Here is a 20044-nt window from a genome sequence, read left to right as displayed (position 1 = left end):
AAAATGGCTAAATTACAAACAAAACACACATTTACACACATAGTCATTTTCAATTGGATTAAACTGTTGCTAATAGCACTGAATTGCACTGGGATGAGTAGCTATAGTGATGAAGCTTTCTTCAAGTCCTGTGTTTAATTTAGACCAAAAGAAAGAATCTTAGAAAACCAGATAATGTTTCTTCCTACCTTCCTGTTTGATGCCTTTGCTGCCTAAAAATGCTGACTAGGAAGGCAATTCACAAGTTTTTCGAAGAGCCAGATGCTCGAACAGCTTGTCCACAGCCAGATGTAAATACGGTATAACCAAAAGCCAATAACACACAGTATTGTTGAGAGATAACATTGATTGATTGAACGGGCAAAAGTGTGTTTATTTGGGACGCCGCAGTTTGTGTCGAGCTGCGTTTTCTGTAAATTCCCAATGAGTTCATTACTGCTGTCAACTTACGTCCTCCAAAACTCAGCCACCCACCCAGCTTCCTCTTCCTGACACTCCACTGACACTGTCCAAACACAGGAAGACAATCACTAAGACATCTTTAGCAAGTCTCAGGGTTGAGTCTTAATTTAGAGGCACTGTGATTATCTTGTTTGTTCACTAAAATTGGAATATGATGCTGGAGATACCGAAGGGGCTTTAATACCGAAAATTCTGTTGCAATTCAGAAACCTGCTCAATTGCTTGGGAGAAACCATTACATTTCCTGTTGGAAACCATCAGCAGGTTCATTCAAATGCCATCTTAAGCTCAAATATGCAAATACAAGCAGGAGACTAGTGAGTTCATTTGTAAGACCACCTAATTCATTTGTACTGCATCCCAGATGCGCAGGTGTGAATCAGTCCTCTTCACGGCATGCATACAGCTGCATTTTTGACACTAAGGGATGTAGATGTCAAACAGCTGCATGATTCTGGAGCCAATTCTGGAGCCAGCCGCTTGTTAATTGTTAAAAGATTGCGATCTTGAATCAATCACACACGCAATCTTATTTGTATATAAGGGTTATTCGCCTATTGGGTTATTGCCTACTTTTTAGTATTTGTGGTTATGTGGTTAGCATCTTGGGAACCATCCAGTACAACATCTGTCCATTGAGTGAGTCAGGAATCTTCAGTCTTTCAACTAAAGGAACCGTGAGAGGGACAACCCATATATGCCTTCTCTCACCCTGTGTTCTCTGGCAACAACTCTGTCTCCAAGCGAAAGCAATGAGACAGGGACTTCAGACTTCTCTCATAATTGCTTCTGAAGTCTTATTAAACATGCCTCTGGAAAAAAAGTTTGTCATCTGCCAAACCTGCCAAATAAATTAGACCAGCAGCACAAAGAGTCCCATTCCCAGCTAATTAAAGTGTTCTTACTTACGTGCTCATGCAAAATTTCTGTTGATTCAAAACAGCTGAAGTGTCAGTAACACTGAATGTGCCACGATGGACGCTGCAGCATGAAGGTCCTAACACTTGACCAGCCCAGCTGGCAACTGCATGGATTTTCTCAACGGGAATAACCTTATGCAAGACACCAGGTGAAGCCATGACACATAAAATGAGCCCCAGCAGAGTTAGAGGACACTCTGTCTGAGCTTTAATATGCCTAAACAATCCTGTGTGAAACCGTTTAGCTAAATAAAAGCCTAACCCTTTATCACGCTAACCAAGTAAGTACCGGAGAAGTCTGGAGACTAATATAAAATAGTGGAGGACAAATGATCTGCACTTTGCACGTAAATAGTAGCAAGAACATCAATAGCATTCAGGAATCGGCTATTTGTTCCTTTCAGGGGAATGCCCCATTGGTTTTAAGTGTTTGGTTTTGGTGTAATATTATCCCGCCTACACGTGAGACAAGATCTCTGCGCGTCAGAAGATGCCAGGACTTTGCCTCTATTAGACTGCACGTCTCGGCCAAGCAAACGTGGCCTCGCCAACAAGGATAATCAATATCAGCTTTGATATTAATACTGCTCAAGGGATGAGGTGAACCAGATGAGATCTACACCTGGCTAAGGGCAATACCTAAGAGTGAAATTTGGAAGAAAAATCAAAAACAGCATCTTTCAATGCACATTTGCTTGCAATGTGAACAGATCTACAACAAATATGAAGTTTCATGTGGTTTGACAGATAAAACACTAATTTAAGTTAGCATGTTTTCTCAGAATAATTTCCTTTTCTACTACGTTACAATAAGTGCGTAATAACTAGGTACTAACCCTGAAGCTACATTAAACCTAACATTAACCCATTTAGTGCATGTCCTGTAAAATAAATTGTAATCCAGAACGTGTGGCAGTCAAATTATGCAAATCTTTCCTTTAGACAGCGTGTTGTACGAAGGATCACCACTTGTGGCATGCTTTTGTCAGCTGAAGTACAGTAAAGTACTTTTTTAAAGGAGATTATGCTTGAATATACAGTATATCACCTTAAGTGATATATAAACACTGCGTTGCAGCAAAGCTCTCAGGAAGGTGCAGCTTTTATGCGAGAGTTACTGTAAGGTGGAGGATAAATTTCAGCACTGTGTTAGCGAGTAAAAACAGCAGACCGAACTAGAATATTACATTACATTGACAATAACCTCTCCTCTCTGAGAAGCTGAGATGAGGACTCCACTAAGAAATGTTGTGCTGGATTCCAGGCAAATCCTGCTGTGATGATAGACAGTATATAGATTCTTTAGCAAGCTTGTGTAAATATTGAATGGAGTTGACTGAACAACAATTGGACCAGCACTAAGCACCTTAAAACAGCCAGTGAAATCTAGGCTCTAGTTAACTCGTCAGATGGTGATTTATCAGGTCTCTTATAATTAATCAGAACGAGCTTTGTTTTCTCCACTCAACCAGGTAAAATACAAACATACCCATTAAACAAAGCAGCTTACGGCACATTGCAACAATATCTATCTATCTATCACTTGCTCAGTTCAGTCTGTGTAAGGCTTTAATGCTTGGATTAGGGATTAATCTCACTCAGGTAAAACCTCCGGGATTTCATATAAACACACAAATGATTAAAGTCGTATATTTTGCTAATAGTGACAATAGACTCTGGGTATTAAGGTGTTAATGGGTATTAAGTTTTCCAAACATTTCCACATATAATTCTAATTTCATATGCAAACATGTAACCCTATCATAGCTGTGGGCATTATATTGAAAGAGACATGATCCCATAAAACCGATGCTTCTCTAAATCAGAGTAGCAAAACTGTAAATAATGACTTTTATCATAAAAATCACATTAACATTATAATAAAAAATTTCAATAAAAGAATGCAAAGTAAATCATTTACACACAACTTTAATCAAAATGGGAATAATCTTAATTTTAATGAATACATTTTATAAGAACATTATTATTATCACAATAATATTAAGGTAATATTAAGTATACTTTTTTACTTTTTCCAATTTTGCTGTCCAGTTTTTAACGTTAAGGCTGGGAATACCTGTGACGCCTAAAAATGCATCTCACTAAATTCTGGACCAGAGCTAGGTAGAAAAGTAGAAGGAGGGAGGCAGTGATGTTTAGCCATTATTGTCCATGAGGCCACATGATAAGGACTTTACTCTTAACTGAACACACACACACACACACACACACACACACACAGGCTAGGGTTACTGCTTTCTCTCACAAAACACACATGCACACATCTCACAGGCTGTCCGACAAGAACAGGCACATAAGTCCTACTCCATCTCTGTGTGTCAAATTCTCCTCAAACTTTCATGGGGTTGAAGAACAATCCCGTTATAGTCTGGCAGTGAGAAACTGACACGCTCTGTTGTTTACACATCCTGCAGTTACTCTATCCCCGTGTAACTACACCGTCATGGCAACAGACTGACAGGTTACCAGTGGGCCTATAACGCGAGTGGACTCTTCACCGCAGGGCTGCAGATCTCCTTTGTTTTGAATGGACCGATTATTTAGCACGAGACGGAAAGAGACGCTACGCCTGAGCTAACATAAACAGTGAAAGCTATCAGAGAGCACTGACAGTGATATACAGATGATACAAATTTGTGGACACACAGACGCTTTCACACACAAGGCCTTATAAAGAGGCAAATCTGAATCTTTTTAATAAACCAAGGTTTGTTTGCGGATTTTAATTGCCCAGAACCTTTAAAACCAACTGGGAGACCGGTTAAGAACAGAAAACCAGCTCGGGCTGATTTAAGGGGTTTTTTTCTCCAAAGTAGGCCAAACCAAACCAACAGAAGTCAAGTGTGACATTTAAGAACATACTTTACACCCAGTGTGAACACAACACTTTCTAGCTAAGCTCCATTTCGCGCAGTGCTCTCCTTCAGAAACGTTGGACTGTAATTCATATCTTCATAACAGAATTGCACAACTCATTTTTAGCATTATTACAAGGGTTCTATAGCATACAACAGTGTAAAGCTTTGAAGGAATGGCCATCACCTGTTGTCATTGCAGTATAATCATTTGAAAGTATTTTCCTGATCAATTTACTAAAAGCTAGCGTTAAGTGGTCAACATTGCTTATTACTGCAACTAAAAAAATAACACATTCAGTGCTTATTAACGCTGCCACTGTCTATGATGTCATCAGTAATAATCAATAATGCTGCAATAAAAGAGCGGCAATAATGCTGAGGAAAACCCTGTAAACTTTTGGATGTTTAAAAGCATTCGCAGATACTAAAAGTGCTTTTGTTTATCACTCGTAATTGTCTTTTCCCCGTTTTTCTTTATATTTGCATGTTTTAAAGCTATATTTAGTTGGTTAAATTCTTAACAATTGTAATAATTGACATGATAACCTCAATCAAATCGTGAGACCAGTGACAGCTAAGTGTTACCGTATATGCTTTTAAAAACGGTATTATCTACGGTAATAAGGACTCATTGTCTTCTGTGTTGTTGCTTTGTTTCATAACCACTGAAAACAGTTAGCAAACATTAACACTATTATAGGCTTCTTGAAACATTTTTTTTATTGTATAAAGTGCTATGTTAATAAAAGTGACTTTACTCTGTAACATCTTGAATTCTTTGTATTTTTTGCATTCTGTGCATTCTGTGATTGCGCTCTATGAGTGCCTATGCCGACTAAACCCCTGTCTAGGTAGGTACTGTAGCTCAATACAATAGGTTTCACTAGGTTGGTACATCAATCATTTCAAAAACTCGAAAAACTGTATCACAGCAGCAAGGCAAGCAAACTGGAAACATGACAGGTCTGCAAAGGGTGGCAAATAACCCCTGAAGGAACAATGCGGTGACGTCCACAGAAGTGTGCTGCTCAGCAGGAAATGATGCGTGTGATGTCAGCAAAGACACTTTTCCCCTGTCTCTGTAGACCCTCTGCCTCTGTTCATTTACTCGCGGTGCTTACTGGACTTTCTGAGTGCGTGTGTGTGTTAGAGAGAGAGAAAGCGAGAGAGAGAGTGAGTGTCCTGCTCCATGCGTGGGTGAATTTGCCACTGACTTTCTCAAGGCAACCCAGTCGTACCCTTCTGTCACCAAGGCAACCGAGCAGATCATTCAGATCCTGTGTATCTCCCTCCAGCATGTTAGTATCTCGGAGATGTGTCTTTCTGAATCATAGTTTGGAGTGGATTTTGAAGTTTACAGTAAATAGTGGATATGATTTATCTGATTCTAATGCAGGGTCAGCAAAAACATAAATACAGGGTTCCTGCAGGCTTTTAGGCTTTAGACTAAGGCCGATAATACACTGGGCGACTTTTTGCACAGCTTTTTTGAGCAATTTTTAATTGAGAACTTTTTAATTGAGAATAAGTGACAAATTTCTGGATAATTAATATCAGGCCCTGTGTGTCATGTGGTTGGCGGTTTATGGCAACATTGCTCAAAAAGTTGCCCAGTGTATCATCAGCCAAAGACAGGGCTTAGACAAGGGGGATTGATGGGCCAATTCTCAGCTTGTCCCCTCTTGAACAAAGGATGGTAAGTGTTGGTGTTCACCTGGTTGTTGAAGGATTGGATCTTGTTGGCTAAACACATGAAAACCTGGTTGTGTCTCCACGTGTACCTGCCTTGGGTGAGGCTGGTCTTACAACCAAACAGAATGCGCTTGAGGGTAGCCGTGGCTGTACATAGGGTCAGGATGGGTCCTTTCCAAGCCATAACTGCAAATGAAAAGGATCCGGCAGAATGTCATATGTGGCCCAAACGATAAAGCTCAGTCTGTTGGTTCCATAATCCAGAGATCGTTCCATGTAAATTTCTTCCTTTCAGCATCCTCCCATCACATCCAGCAGCCCTGTTTAGCTTGAGCTACTGCTCTGGAATGTCTGGCTGCTTTCTCCAGTCGTCAAACCTCCTCTACCACCATGGTTCAGTGTTCTGTTGTAGACGCCTTTTGCCAGAGGGGTGTTTCTGTTCCAAGGCTAAAGCCTCCTCTGTCTTGTTGGACGTGGACCCACTATGTCACGATGACGAAGAGCAGATTTGGACTGTTGCACAGATGTGGCTAGGGTCCACTTTTTCCCTTTTGCTAGGGGGTATCTAGAGTCATTGAGAGACATATCCAGTCTTACCTTGGCACATCTGAACTGTTCTACCAGGCTTGAAATTGGGAGTGACAGAGCTCCTTTGCTGTAAAGTCCCACCACGCTCAAGAAATCTGTAAGTCCAAGCCACTTCCCGACATAAGAGTTCACTAGCCTTTCCAGTAGACTGCCATGGGTTAGCGAGACCTTGTACATGGTCAGAGTAAAATGCAAAGTTACTTAGCATGTCTGTAATGGCTAAAGTGAACTACTGCAATAAAGTTTAACCTAGAGTGCATAGTGTCTTATAAAGTCTTAGAGGCTACTATTTTATAATGCTTTTGGGTCCTGACAAGCTCCTGCATGTTTTTAATGTGTGGGAAAAACACACACACCTCAGCTGACAAAAGGTTTTTTTGATGGCATGGGGTGAGTAATTTAAGTAATTAATAATAAATTCATTTATTTTCCTTAATTTAATAATATGATAATCCCTTCTGTGTGAACTACTATATTTTGTGTCATGCTCTCAGGATGAGCTGTGAATGAAATGCAGAGAGCGTTTTTCAGAGTGTGTGAAGGGCTAAACATAGACGTGACTGCTCTTGAGTGAACAGCTCCTCCTGGGCCTGTAATGACCATGTGCTGACACTACAGAAGAGAGGAAGACACACTCTGGAGGGTAATTTGACGGTAAACGGCAGTGCTGTTTCTGGGCCGTAATTCCAGAGGAGAACAAGTGAGTCACATCCCAGTGGGGGGAAATTGCTAGCCGCTGTGTTTTTTGAGGAATGGGGTGGGGAGCCATGTACGGAGATTCAGTTCACCTTGACCCAACAAATGCATTCAGGTTCTAAGGGACCATTTGTCTAAAAATGCTTATTTATTCACGGTTACAAAACTCTTTTTTTTTACATAATGTCAACTGAGAAAACCTATCCTTTACCAAAAAGTTCTGTAGTATCAGATACAATCCATGATACTCCACAGTAGTACCACAATGCATAAGCAGGCACTTTACAGTAGACTAAATGCATTCATTGATGAACTACTCCAAAAGGATTAAAAATACTTCATAATGCATTTCTATTATCAAAGCTACTCTGTGATTTTTCTGTGTTATTTTCTGTGAATTTCCCTAATTTTTTATGTACTTAGATAAACAGAAGTCAGCAATTCCTAGGTTTATTTCCCAAAAAATATAAACATTCTGTCCCTGTGCTGCTATCAAAATAGTAATTGCAAAGAAATTATAATAATAAACAGTAAATGTGCATTAAAGCATTTATTTTTTCACTTCCATCGTCTCAAAGTCAATGTATTTTTTAATGGAGTTGTCACGTTTACGGCTTCGCGAGACTGAGCACTCGAGACGTAAAATGAACTTAAATGGGTTTAGTCCAAAACGGCAAAATAAATATACAAAAGGCAGGCAGGACAAAAAAACCACGTAAGGACATTGAATGGACTGACGTTCGGACCAACTGAATACAAACACACAGGACTTAAATACGCAAGGTAATTAACTAAATTAACAAGACACGGCTGGAAGACCATTAACTAGAACTGAACATGAAGGGAAGGTAGGGCGCAGAGAGCACATGGCACGAGACAAAAACAATAAACATAGAGTCCAGAGACGTGACAGGAGTTAAATGCCTCAATTGAGACAAGCTGAAGATATTATTATGTTTAATTTTATGACATAAAACTCAAAACTCAAAACTGCAACACACAATTTAATTTAGGCGAAAAACCTGATACTTACAACAGGTAGTCAAATTTCCTAAAATTTGGATCTAAGCAGCCATTTAACACAGATGCCTATGAAGGAACAGTAGAATGGCTATTTTTGTCCACAAACTGCCATGGTGTGCCGTAAGGAAATTCTGTAGACTAACTTGACTTGACTGAATGCATCCTCGACTGTAATGACAGAGCATGACACCTTATTTCTTCATCTACTCCTCCATCGGTCCAGGTGTGATTGGATTGGTTGGAACGTTTGAAGGAAGGCTGAAGCGAGTGGTGGAGTGGGATTGAGCATGACAGGAGTGTGACAGGGCTGGATAATCAATGAGAGTTGAGTGATGTTCCTCTGTCAAGCAGCCGCATCTCGATGTTTGATCATCTGACAAGCCAGAGGCAGGACAGGCGTGTATCATCAGAGAAGCCACACGGTCGCACCTGCGCGGCAAAACATGACCGCCAGGCTCTGATTCACAGGGACAGGTAAAGACGCCGCCGTTTACTGCCATTTATATTCAGCTTCCCTCAGCTACTTTTAATGCCGGGGGCCATTACACATCCAACCTGTATCACAATGTATGGCGTGCAATTACGTAAGTTCCATGAAAAGCGTTAGCTTTGTTGTTTTGCTAATGCCTCAAAATGAACCCGGCAAATGTATGTGGGTGAGTAGGTCTTCAAAGTGCACTTTTTCACTTCATAATGACTTCTTATTCCTCTTTTTCATAGTAGGTGCATTTAAAAAATGTTTTGACAATTAATCCTGGGCTCCCGCTCAAAAAGGCCTTGATCCATCCTGATGGGTGCCAGCTAAGTGGAAACTCCATGGCATTTTGACCAATGAGAGAACAGATTACTTGCATGTGGCTTGTAAAAACGAATTTGGTGCATTTAGAAACCTAGCTGCGTGAAGGCAAACTGCATAAAATAAAAGCAACATTGTAATAATGTTAATCTGTGTAAACCGACGTTGTTCGATGGCTTTGCTCTGATATTACTCGGTTCTTAAATGTATAATTACATTGTAACAAGGACACCTTTTAAAATCCATCATGTTCTTGGAGCTCCGTGCCTGATGTAGAAAAATGAATACAATAGTTAAGTTTTTCAAACAACATAAAACTATTTTTCCTGAGAACAGGCCAGGAAAATCCCACATCTAATCATGCAATGCACAATAAGCATTACGTACAAATGCAAAGAGAAACTCTTGAGTGGGTGAGAGCACGTCCCGGATGACCACATTAATCATGACAGAGTGTTTAAAAGATTAGACTGAATAAATCCTCTAGTGTTCTCTTTTCATTTCATTACTCATCTGCATGGTCATTCCTCTCTAATTGACTCATTCTGTCGTGTCACATTAGGATGTAGTGGGTGGTCTGCATTTCCAGCTGTGGGTGCTCTTTCCTCTCTCTTGTGGGCAACAGACATTAAACATTTGAATGCATTGTGAGTAAACCTTTCCCTGACCTATTTTCTGTCCACAGCCAGAGCTTGAGGGTCTGCTCACATCGCACGCTCACGCGCACTGACGTGACACCAGTGGTCTTGCGAATAAAACAGAAGCAGGGCTGCTGCCTATTACGTAATACTATACAACCTGCCACTTATTTCATAATCGGATCATAGATCCCGATTATCTGAGATAAGTGCAATGCTTAACTGCATGCTTGCTGTATATTTTACTTTCCAAATACTATCCGCCTGAATATAGTGTGATATTGATACTTTAAGTTTGCATTTCTGTTCATTTTATCATTCCAGTGTTTTTAGAGCTGCTCCAGTACAGTGGTATCATAATCACATGGAGATTTTGGCCATTTTAAGGAACACTATGTCTTTGCCAGCTCACCTGCTCCACTCCAAATACTCCCATGTCCTCCAAAACTCAACCCACTGTCTCCAGCCCATCAGTTATATAAATGTACATCCTCGATCGCCCATAATCTTGGAAATCTCCTTTCTGTTCTTTGTTTGCTCTACTGTCTATTCAGTGTTTGTTTCTGTGAGTGCAGACGCAGTAAACACGCTGAAAGGTACATTAACTCAGCACTGGACCTCATACAAATAGAAGTAATGTTCAGTGGCGTAGCGCAAATCCACGGACCCCTGCGAACCGCAAAACGGAGACCCCCTCCCGGCCCAGGTATGAGGTTGGGGTTTTATCTGGGATGCGCCACAATATTGAAAATATTAAACCTTAAAACGAGTCGGTGGATATATCACACAAGAAACTTTCAACGTTTCAAAACACTTAATGGGGTCAGAATAAATTCCGAGATATCAGAAACACCTTTCTGACTTCTCTTGCATCTGAAGTAGCACTGAAGAATCAAATCTGAATGCATTAATGAGAAAGTGATTTGTGTGTGAATAAGTGCTGGACCTGTTAACATCATGCTTTCTTTTGAAAATGATCGATATCTAAATAATAAGAGTAACAGCCAGAATCTAAAAGGACTACATTAATTGAAAATGCCAAATACTCTTAAAACGCCATTGTCAGTACATTTGGGCATGGTGTATACCTATGAGAGCATGTTATTTATTAGTGTTCACGTTCATAATATAAATCATAATGTCATTCTACCATGAATCATCTGTGCCTGGCATGAACACATAAATTAATAAAATGAAAAAAATATATATTATTTTATGACTATTAATTGCCCGGACAACTGTGTAAAGGTGGCAGGCCTGAAGAGGCAGAAGGGATTTTTTCATAGGGAGTTTATTCCTCCTCTTACATAAGATGCCCACGCCTTTCTATTCCTCATCGCTCTGCCCTAGTGAATACCCACCAGGTGGCACAGCACACTGCATCATTATTTGCCTGAGCCACCCATAACCACCCCACCACCCCTCTCTGAGCTTAGCTGCAAAAATCACTCAACATATCCAACATATCCAGATGCTGGCTGTTGGGATAGAAGATCAGTATTATGCTGAGGCCAGCACTTAATGCACACTGAAGCTTTATTAAAGAGCCCTAACACACACTGTCAGATTACAGCTATAATAATACAGCACCACCAGCATATTCCATATTGTCACAGAATGAGTGTTTTATTATAGGGTTTTTTTGTTGTCGTAATTTACAAAATTTGCCCGGTGTGTTACTGTTTAGTTGCTAGGTGTTTTGGTGGTCCACTAGTTAAAACACTAAACTTAAAAGTCATACGATTGCAATAGTGATGCATTCTATAGCAATAAACAATGATAATAACTCACGTATGATGAACCCAAAGGAGACAAATTGATTGATAGTTGAAGGCATACGGTGCATGTGTGTGTGTGTGTGAGAGAGGTTAGAAAGATAAAAGTTCCAAAAGTCTACAACAGTCACAAACTATCTTTTCACTTGAGATCCTTCAGCGCTAGAACCCAAATGTACTGTTCTTAGCGTGCTATTAGGAAGAGAGCAGCATGCTAGCTGCCTGCGGACACGATTGAGGATTTGTTTTCCTGTCAGAAAAGTAAAAAAAGTAAAGATTCTTCTATTTACTTTCTCTCTTGTCAGAAGCTCCCAAACTTCCATGAGTGATACAGACGTTTTTTTAGATCTCAGGTAATGCTTGACTCTGATTGGCTGAATTCTCTATTGCACTTATTTTTGGCCACAAAACGATGGACTATACCTGTTCATTTAAAACCCTTTGAGGCCTACGGGTTTCTGAGAGAGTACTTTAACTACAGAAAACATGCAAAACACACACACACCAGCAAATTAAGTAAACATTTTATCAGTTTGAGAACATACAGAAATGCACGTTAAATACAACGCAACCAAACAGAGAAATAGACTGCAAATATTCACACTGCAACAAAATGCTGCGAATAATTACAATGCAAACAAATACAAATAAACGCTGCAAACATTGCACAACTAAATACATAAAGGCTGCAAACTCAACAAGAGATGGAGAAATGGGCTGCAAATACTAACAGAAACAATCGGCAAATACTCAAATGCAACTAAATATGCTGAAAATACTAACACCGCAGAAACACACGAAAAGAGCTACAAATATTCACCAAATACAGAAATGTTGCAAATACAGAAGCACACCGCAAACTCAGCACACCCAAATACAGAAACAAGCTGCAAATAACTCAATACAGAAAAAGCACTGCAAATACTCACAATGTAACAAAATATAGAAACACACTGTAAATATTCACAACGCAGCCGAATACAGAAATGCGTGTTTCTGTATTTTGCGTTGCTAAGCATCTGAAGTACACGTGTTGCTAATTTGATGCTTTCTTAATTTGCATTTAAATAATATTTGTATATGTTTTCTTCGGTTGCAGCGTATTGAGCTCTCAGCCACCAGAGAGGCCTCACTTACTACAGCAGCAGAACATGACGTTAAGTGTCACAAAATGGCAAAGCACAACAGCCAGCTGATAGGATCAGGCTGCACAAATAGAACATGTACACAGATGTCGACACAGATCAAGAGACCACTTTCTCGGACATGAGCAATCTTCTTGGATGGCAATGCACGGACATTGTTTCTAAACACTAATGCTTGCTGCATTAACATGAACAATTAACTACGATTTTTATACAAATTTTTACTAAGTATTTATTCACTTTAATCACAATCAGTTATGAAAAATTCCTTAAATTTGAAATACCTTTGAGGGACAGATCCAAAACTTGCTTCCTTGGTAAAGGACTAACTGGTTAGAATCGTACATCCCACAATGAAACTACTTTAAATAGTAAGCTAGATTGATATCAACATTGTTCTGGGCTGCCACTAACATCTTATAGCACAGTCAGCATCGTTTATGCCTTTTTAATTTGAACGATGTCAAAAAAACCTGGCAATTTGTCATCATGTTATCTCGCTGGCTTTGGGAGCATCAGTAAGAATGCGTTGATAACCACAAACCAATGAATAATGTTCTTTATTGTGTATCATTATTTTATATAAAGAACTCACTGTTGAGCCCTGTTTATGGGCAGGCATAATCTTTGGCACTTCACAGATTCTGGCTCATTAGAAGACTGGTTAGTGATCACTTCTGTAAGAGGCCAACATTAAGTCAAGCCACAAGACATGTAACAAATTAGACATCTTCCATAAGAACTTTTGTGTTCTAATGAGTCCAAACTGTAGCTTTTTGGCTTAACAGCAAATTGCTATTTTGGCACAATTTCAAACCAATTTCAGTCTGCATACTCTTATATTTTTTTCTTTCTATATTAGTTTCTACATGACACAGAGTGAGTGATACTCATCAAAATAGTCATCTCCGACATGGAGATTCACTACAATTCCTTTTTCTAGCTCTCAAGCTCACCCAGGGCTTTAACCGGTCAAGATGAACAGCGCTGCCACTGACTCCATCTTCTTCAACTTGATTTCACCACACCAGGGGTCTAACACCTTTACATCTGACCCACTTACAGACCACCTGAAGAACCCCACATCTCTCATTTCCTCTGCAATGAAATACTTTATATCGCTGTCGTGCAGGATCAACAAATCTCTGTCGCTAAAGTCATTTCATGCTTCTTTGTTGTCTGCTTCTCCTTGGCTTGATGACAGGTTGACAGATTCCACCAGAATAAAGCCGTTGAACACAGCGGTCAACAATTGAGCATTAACCTCTTTCGTCGCATCTCCAGTATCAAGATAACTGAAAATCAGTGTGAGGGTGGAAATCAGGTGGGGGCGAATCAAGACGATTTTTAACAGTACGCTGCTTCTTTTACTTTGCTTTTACAATCTTTTAAAAATTCGATCTCGCATTGATTTGCCGTGACTTAAGGGAGGCTTAAACCATCGCTTCGTTTGAAAAAGAGAAAGAAAAGCCATGAAGCTGTGATGCAATGTCAAAATTAGCTCTATTCGGATGGGACTAGTTTTCCAGGGAGTCGTTTTAGTTTTAATCCTGTCAGAAATCGGTGTTTTTCCTCACACAGCCGCTGTAATAATTCCGCACAAATTACCTATTGTTTTTCGCAAACTCTGTGATCCTCTGAGAAAACGTAATCCTGTCTGAATGCAAATGTCTGTGAGTGCCAACGATATACCGTAGGTGCTCTTATTACCATGCCCTGTAAGACTGGCTGCTGCAATATCAGCGCCAGGTAAAGGTTTCATTTTTAAGCTTTCATTTACGTGTTTAATTACAAGCATGTGTGCCTTTATGGACATTAAATATGGTGCTACTACAAATAAATAAATAAAAGCTAGCCATACTAGCCATAGCATTACTAGCCATAGCATAACCAAGGCATGTTGTAATAACGGTAATCAATCCAAAGCAACTATATGCAATGTAAGAATTAACATCAATTACTATCAATTATTTCATCTGAAACTGCATCCTCATGATCTAAAGATGAGCTTTTGTAAAAAGGATGCAATACAGTTAATAAACATTTCCTTATTGGTGCAGCTACCAGTTAAGAAAGGTCTGCCGATCATTGGGGGTATAAGAAAATATTGATATACTAGAGTATCGCAATATTTTGTTTGGCTGTAAAGATTCTCAAAAATCAATATTTAAAAAAAGAAACCACTTTCTCTATACATTAATGAAGATATTTAACCTCAACGACTATGGCAGTCATGATGGCTTTGGAAATTGTTATGAAGTTCTGCTTGACAATGATGAGCTGCGTTTTTTCAATGGGCCATTATAGTCGAGTTTGTTTTGTTATGAATCAGAGATGTGACGCACACGGTCAACCGGCGCTTTCTATGAGCCATGAGTGCTGCGAGAGGACTATACGGCATAATAGAGCTTGAGTTATCCAGACACATTAACCTTAAACACACGCTATTAGAGACGCTAAACCTGCCAGGCAACATAGAAATACTGCATAACGATTCGATCACTCTTGGCCTCTTCTACTCAAACATACCAACTTTTTATAAAATCAATAAAGTATATTATTAAGTACGTGACAATACTGCCAAAACTCTGAGCTGGCTGGAACTAGTCTCATGGACGGAAAACAGCCGTTAGATTAGCGTAATGGGTTATTTAAAATCTCCAGTCCACTTGAATAGAGAAAGACTAAAATCTTTTAGTGTCCACATCTTTTTAAGCTCTAAAAGAGTCAACCCTTGTGAAAAAGCACACTTTACACAATTTCCGCCAGTTATGAAACATATGTGGTATTGTTTTACTTTATTATTTATTAGAAACAAGCGAAAAACGTACAATCTATGTTATGTGCATGAAACAAAAAATTCTATAATTCAGTTACGTATGCGGATTTTGGAATTGTGGAAAGCTGAAGGAGCTGTTTTTGGCGTGCTTTATGCATATGCGAAATGTATGTAAATGTATGAATGTATTGTAATTCGTGACATTTAAAAGCATGTCGCTTACAGATGAAAAAGGGATTCTAGTTTTAATAAATATCAAATGCAATAAGTTGAACTGAACTGTTACTTAAAGTGGGACTTACTATAGGTGTATTCTTCATGCGCTATAGAGTAAAAGAGGTTTGAAAAAGATGAGAGGCTTGTCTGTAGTCGCTGAAGGCTGTATGATACTATAAGAGTGCTTGCATTATTTACAAAGAAAAAGAGAGAGACGAGTCAAATTAAGGGTGTTATTACGCACAAAAGTAGAGCTCAGATCGCACTTTTGAAACACCACCAGAGATTTGAAAAGACATGTGGTCAAAGGTGCGCTTAAAGTATATCAGCTACTTTACAACAGCTTTAAATATGGCTCATCCAATCGCAATTCACAGTTTAATCTGTCTTATAATAACTCCTGTTACGTGACGCAAAGCTGTGCGCATAGGCAAGGCTTGTTCATACCCCAGACTTATTCATTTGTCTCATTCGCTTATTTTATTTTTCGATGTATTTTTCTGGAAGGAATAACTCGCTCGTCTGCGTTTTCGATGGGTTTATGAATGTAACAGATAACCACAGTTTTTTAATAAAACATTGTTGTCATCACTTGTCACTTCTGATTGGTTTATTCTTGTTTTGGTGACAATTGACTACTGTTAGGGCATGCATCTAGTTCAGTTTTAGTACAGTATATAGGGTTCAAAGATTTGTGATCCATGGTTATGGCTGCATTTTTCTTGTGTCACCGTGCCTCGTGCATGAACGTATCTACAAGCCGTGAGTTTATTATCTTAATTGCTATCTAACATTACCCTCCTAATTCGCCTCCCTGTTTATTCTCTGTCCTGTGCCAGATTGTTGGTTCCTAGATGTGTCTTGCCCTGCCGTGTCTGGATATAGTTTTTAAGAAACGGGATAATGCCCGCTGAGCTCTTTGCCTCTTCCCCACACAAACCCTACCATCTAGGTGTCCTAAATGAGTTTTTGGTTATACCATTGGGTTAACGCTAATGCAACGAAACAGAGCAGATTGATCTGTATATGGCCTCTGGCTCTGTTAAATGGTATCCCGATGCTCCGATGTTTTCTTTTGCTGTCGCAGGCACGGCCAGGGGCTCTCACAATGACAACACGGCGCAAAATATTACCCAATCTGCGCTCTACAGCCAGATTAACTTGCCTTGGATATTTTCTCTCTGTTCTCTTTTTCTTACGCTGTCCTGCTTTTCATTCCTCATCATGCTACGATTTGCACTCCCACTCATCCAGTAACGCATTAGTGTCGATTTACATTGTCTTTTTTGGTATTATTGTTTGTCTCTTGTGTTGTCTATCTGTGTTTTTTTGATCTACTCGTTCTTCCACTCTTGCAAATTACGTTCCTATTTGATATTTCCTGCCTCCACCCCACTATTTCCTTAACTACTCTCTCTCCTGTCTTATAGTCGCTTTAGCTCAACGAGTTTCTATGAAACTGATCACGTGAGAAAGGTAATTTGGTCTCTTTAATTAGACTTTCGACTATAGTCACACGCACGGTCAACTTCAATGGTCTACTTACTTTTTATGTATGTAATATTTTGGGGGCATCTATATCTTGATACCGATTGTTGTACCGAGAACGTAATCTGCTTCCATAACAGCGAGAAAATACTAGTCAGAGGCTATTAGGGACTGTTTGGTTCTTTAAAATATCTTAGTATGTAAGTAAACAGAACAAAAAACTCTTTTGAGAATGAGGCAATTTTTACTTTTTATGTTTGTTGAAAAAGGTTAACACATTTTGACAGTGGGACAATATACACTCCAATTAATATTCAGGCCTATAGATCTATTAGAATCATGGTTAAAATTTCCATTCATCCACAGTTTTAACTGATGAACTGAATGTGTTTAAATACGCATTAACCCTATTTGTATATTTACCATTAAATTACCATATATTTGTTCAGTCTTAACTAATTAAATATTGATTGTTCAACAACTAGCTATATTTTGTTTTGAAGAGACATATTATTTAATTAAATTGTTTTTTAAGGATAATTTGAATAAATGCGCTCGAGTGCGAAAAATCTTCCCTTTTTCTATTTTATTCATGCATGACAATATGCATCCTAACTTTTTTTTCCCAGCCATTTTTTTGGATTTTGAATCTGGCTAAACTATTCTTTCCCGCTTATGAATCCACAATTATATCCAGCATCTAAACCTGTAAAACACTTTTTTTCGCAATTTTCGCTTTCAACACGTTATTTTCCATGTTATTGTTATTTTAATAATTGGGTCTCGCGATTCTACTGGCTGCTTTCAGATTAGCTCTTTGCACTGAACATTATAATTACGGGCTTAATATAATAACTGGCACAGACCAGAGAGAAACCCCATGGCACATTTGTTAGTATTACAGGAGACTCCTGTAATATAATATATTGTGAGCGTGGCTGAAGCAGTCCATATGGTGCCGCCCACACATCGTGGTGGCCTCGCGGCGGCACCCAGTGCTCTAATTGGTATTTGTGGAGGCAGAATGGAGGCCCATTTGTTGTGCTGTCCTATTAACCGAACCGAGAACAGCCTGCGCGAACAAGCGACGAGGAGCGCTGGGGCAAACCTCCACCAGATGATGGATAGCCTTCTCTATTCCTGCGCCGAGGAAACCAAATGTTCCTTCCGAGCAAACAGCGGCTGCAAATCGATTCACGCTGGAGAGAAACAATCACAAAGATAAAGATCGGACGAACATTAACATATCTGCAATTAGTAGATCGATCCGAAGGGTCATGAATACTTTTGAAAATAAAAAGAATGACTTTATTCAACAGTTCATCTCCTCTGTGTTTCTCTGGGTGGAATAAAGCGAGTGAAGTAGTGGCTGGCTTTCAACAAGAATTATTCATTCGGGACTAAAATGAAATCGCATGCATACTGGATGTCGATAGAGCTATCAGTTGGATTATTTGTGGCGCTTCTAAACAATGAAGGAAGCCAGAACACGGAGATTTGAAGACGCTTTTGGTCTGGAAGCACACAACGTGCCCGTTTCCCTCTGATGAATTCTTCTGGAACGCGCGGCGGCAATAGTAAGAGGCATATGGACGGCGCTCTCTCAGAACATTGTGTTTATCTGAGCTATGGGAGAGTGGATTTAATTAAAGGAGGATTGCGTGGAAGAGCTGGTGGACACATGTGGAAGCCGGCGTAAACAGCGAGAAAAGCCCCACCTTACGTAAGCAACAAGCATCTGAAGATCTCATTCCCTGGTGGAAGAAAAGAAAGGAAAAGAAAACAACGCGGTTCAGAAACGTTTTCAGTATGTGAAATATAACAGAGCAGAGCTCAGTAGAAATTATAATGTCACAGCTCTGAAAGGAGCGGAAACGCTGGCAGCTAAAAACGGGCTAAAAAGTGAAACAGTGGCACTTTTTTCAATTGATTAACTTCAGAAAATCTTGCATTAACTCCCCAAGCTTCACAGCTAATGATACGGATAATGGTAGTCGGTTTTTAAGCTTCTTGTAAAAGAGAGCCTAAATCCGCCTAGTAAAGTAAATTGTATGTGTAGCATTTTTTGGGAACTTTTAGAAAAATGTGTTACTTTGAGATGTTTAACGCCTATCATGTCCCAGTTTTAGGGTAACTTACAAAAAAAACCCGTTTTTTGAAAAAATGCTGTATTATTAATGCTCATAATGCGTTTAAGATGTCAGCTGTTTTCACAAATGGAGTATTTTTGTCATTTGCAGTGCTGTTTTTCCAGCATTTTTAGGTCCCAAAATGCTGTTTTAGACTAAATGAATCATTAAAAATGTTTCTATTTTTAGAATTCATAAATAATCACCTAAAATGCAGTATAATATACAGCAACATAACTAACAATACTTTTGAGTCGAAATTATGCAGCCCTGCAAACAAGCATAACGAACTAGCTGTAAGAGACACAACTCACTCATATTGAGTGATTTATATGAGAAGTATCTATATAGATGTGACGTGATATAGCATAGACTCCTCCCTCCCCTCAGAGTCAGTATTCATCACAATGCCAGTCTGAACAAGACCGCGCTTCAGGCCAGAAGTGCTAATAAAAGTGAGAGCGCTGCAGTCCACATCAGTCATTAAACACGAGGCCGTTGCTCTAATCTGACAGATTTGCAGCTGGATAAAGACATGTTGGGATTTTGATCCACTCCTGAGTTCACACTCCATTAAGACAGCTTTAGAGCTCAGAGCCGCTCAGTTAACTTGTCAAAAGCATATCAAATACCACTCTGGGCAACAACTCACAACAAACGTATCCCATCTTCAGCAGGACACAACATTTGCACTGTGTCTGGAATTAGTCACTGCATGGCGGGTTTCGAACGCAGTTTTTCTGCCATTACTGAAAGTGAAATACACAGAACAAAATCACTGCAAGTACTTATCACTCCAAGAAAAGTCTGTAACGATT

At 39.4% G+C, this 20044-nt stretch overlaps 1 protein-coding gene across 1 annotated transcript in view; it reads left to right on the top strand.

The window, feature by feature from the left end:
- Nucleotides 1-8443: 8443 nt before the first annotated feature.
- Nucleotides 8444-20044, top strand: part of LOC122341393 (GTPase IMAP family member 7-like) — a 12922-nt gene continuing 1321 nt past the window's right edge. The window contains exons 1-3 of the mRNA XM_043234724.1: nt 8444-8505; nt 8612-8734; nt 10270-10400. Coding sequence (XP_043090659.1) covers nt 8444-8505; nt 8612-8734; nt 10270-10400 — 316 coding nt within the window. The remainder of the gene's footprint in view (nt 8506-8611; nt 8735-10269; nt 10401-20044) is intronic.

Source organism: Puntigrus tetrazona, chromosome 3 (assembly GCF_018831695.1).
Source record: "Puntigrus tetrazona isolate hp1 chromosome 3, ASM1883169v1, whole genome shotgun sequence".
NCBI classification, from domain to species: Eukaryota; Metazoa; Chordata; class Actinopteri; order Cypriniformes; family Cyprinidae; genus Puntigrus; species Puntigrus tetrazona.
Note: the sequence above shows the minus strand (reverse complement) of the source record. Positions and strands in the feature narration are given on the sequence as shown.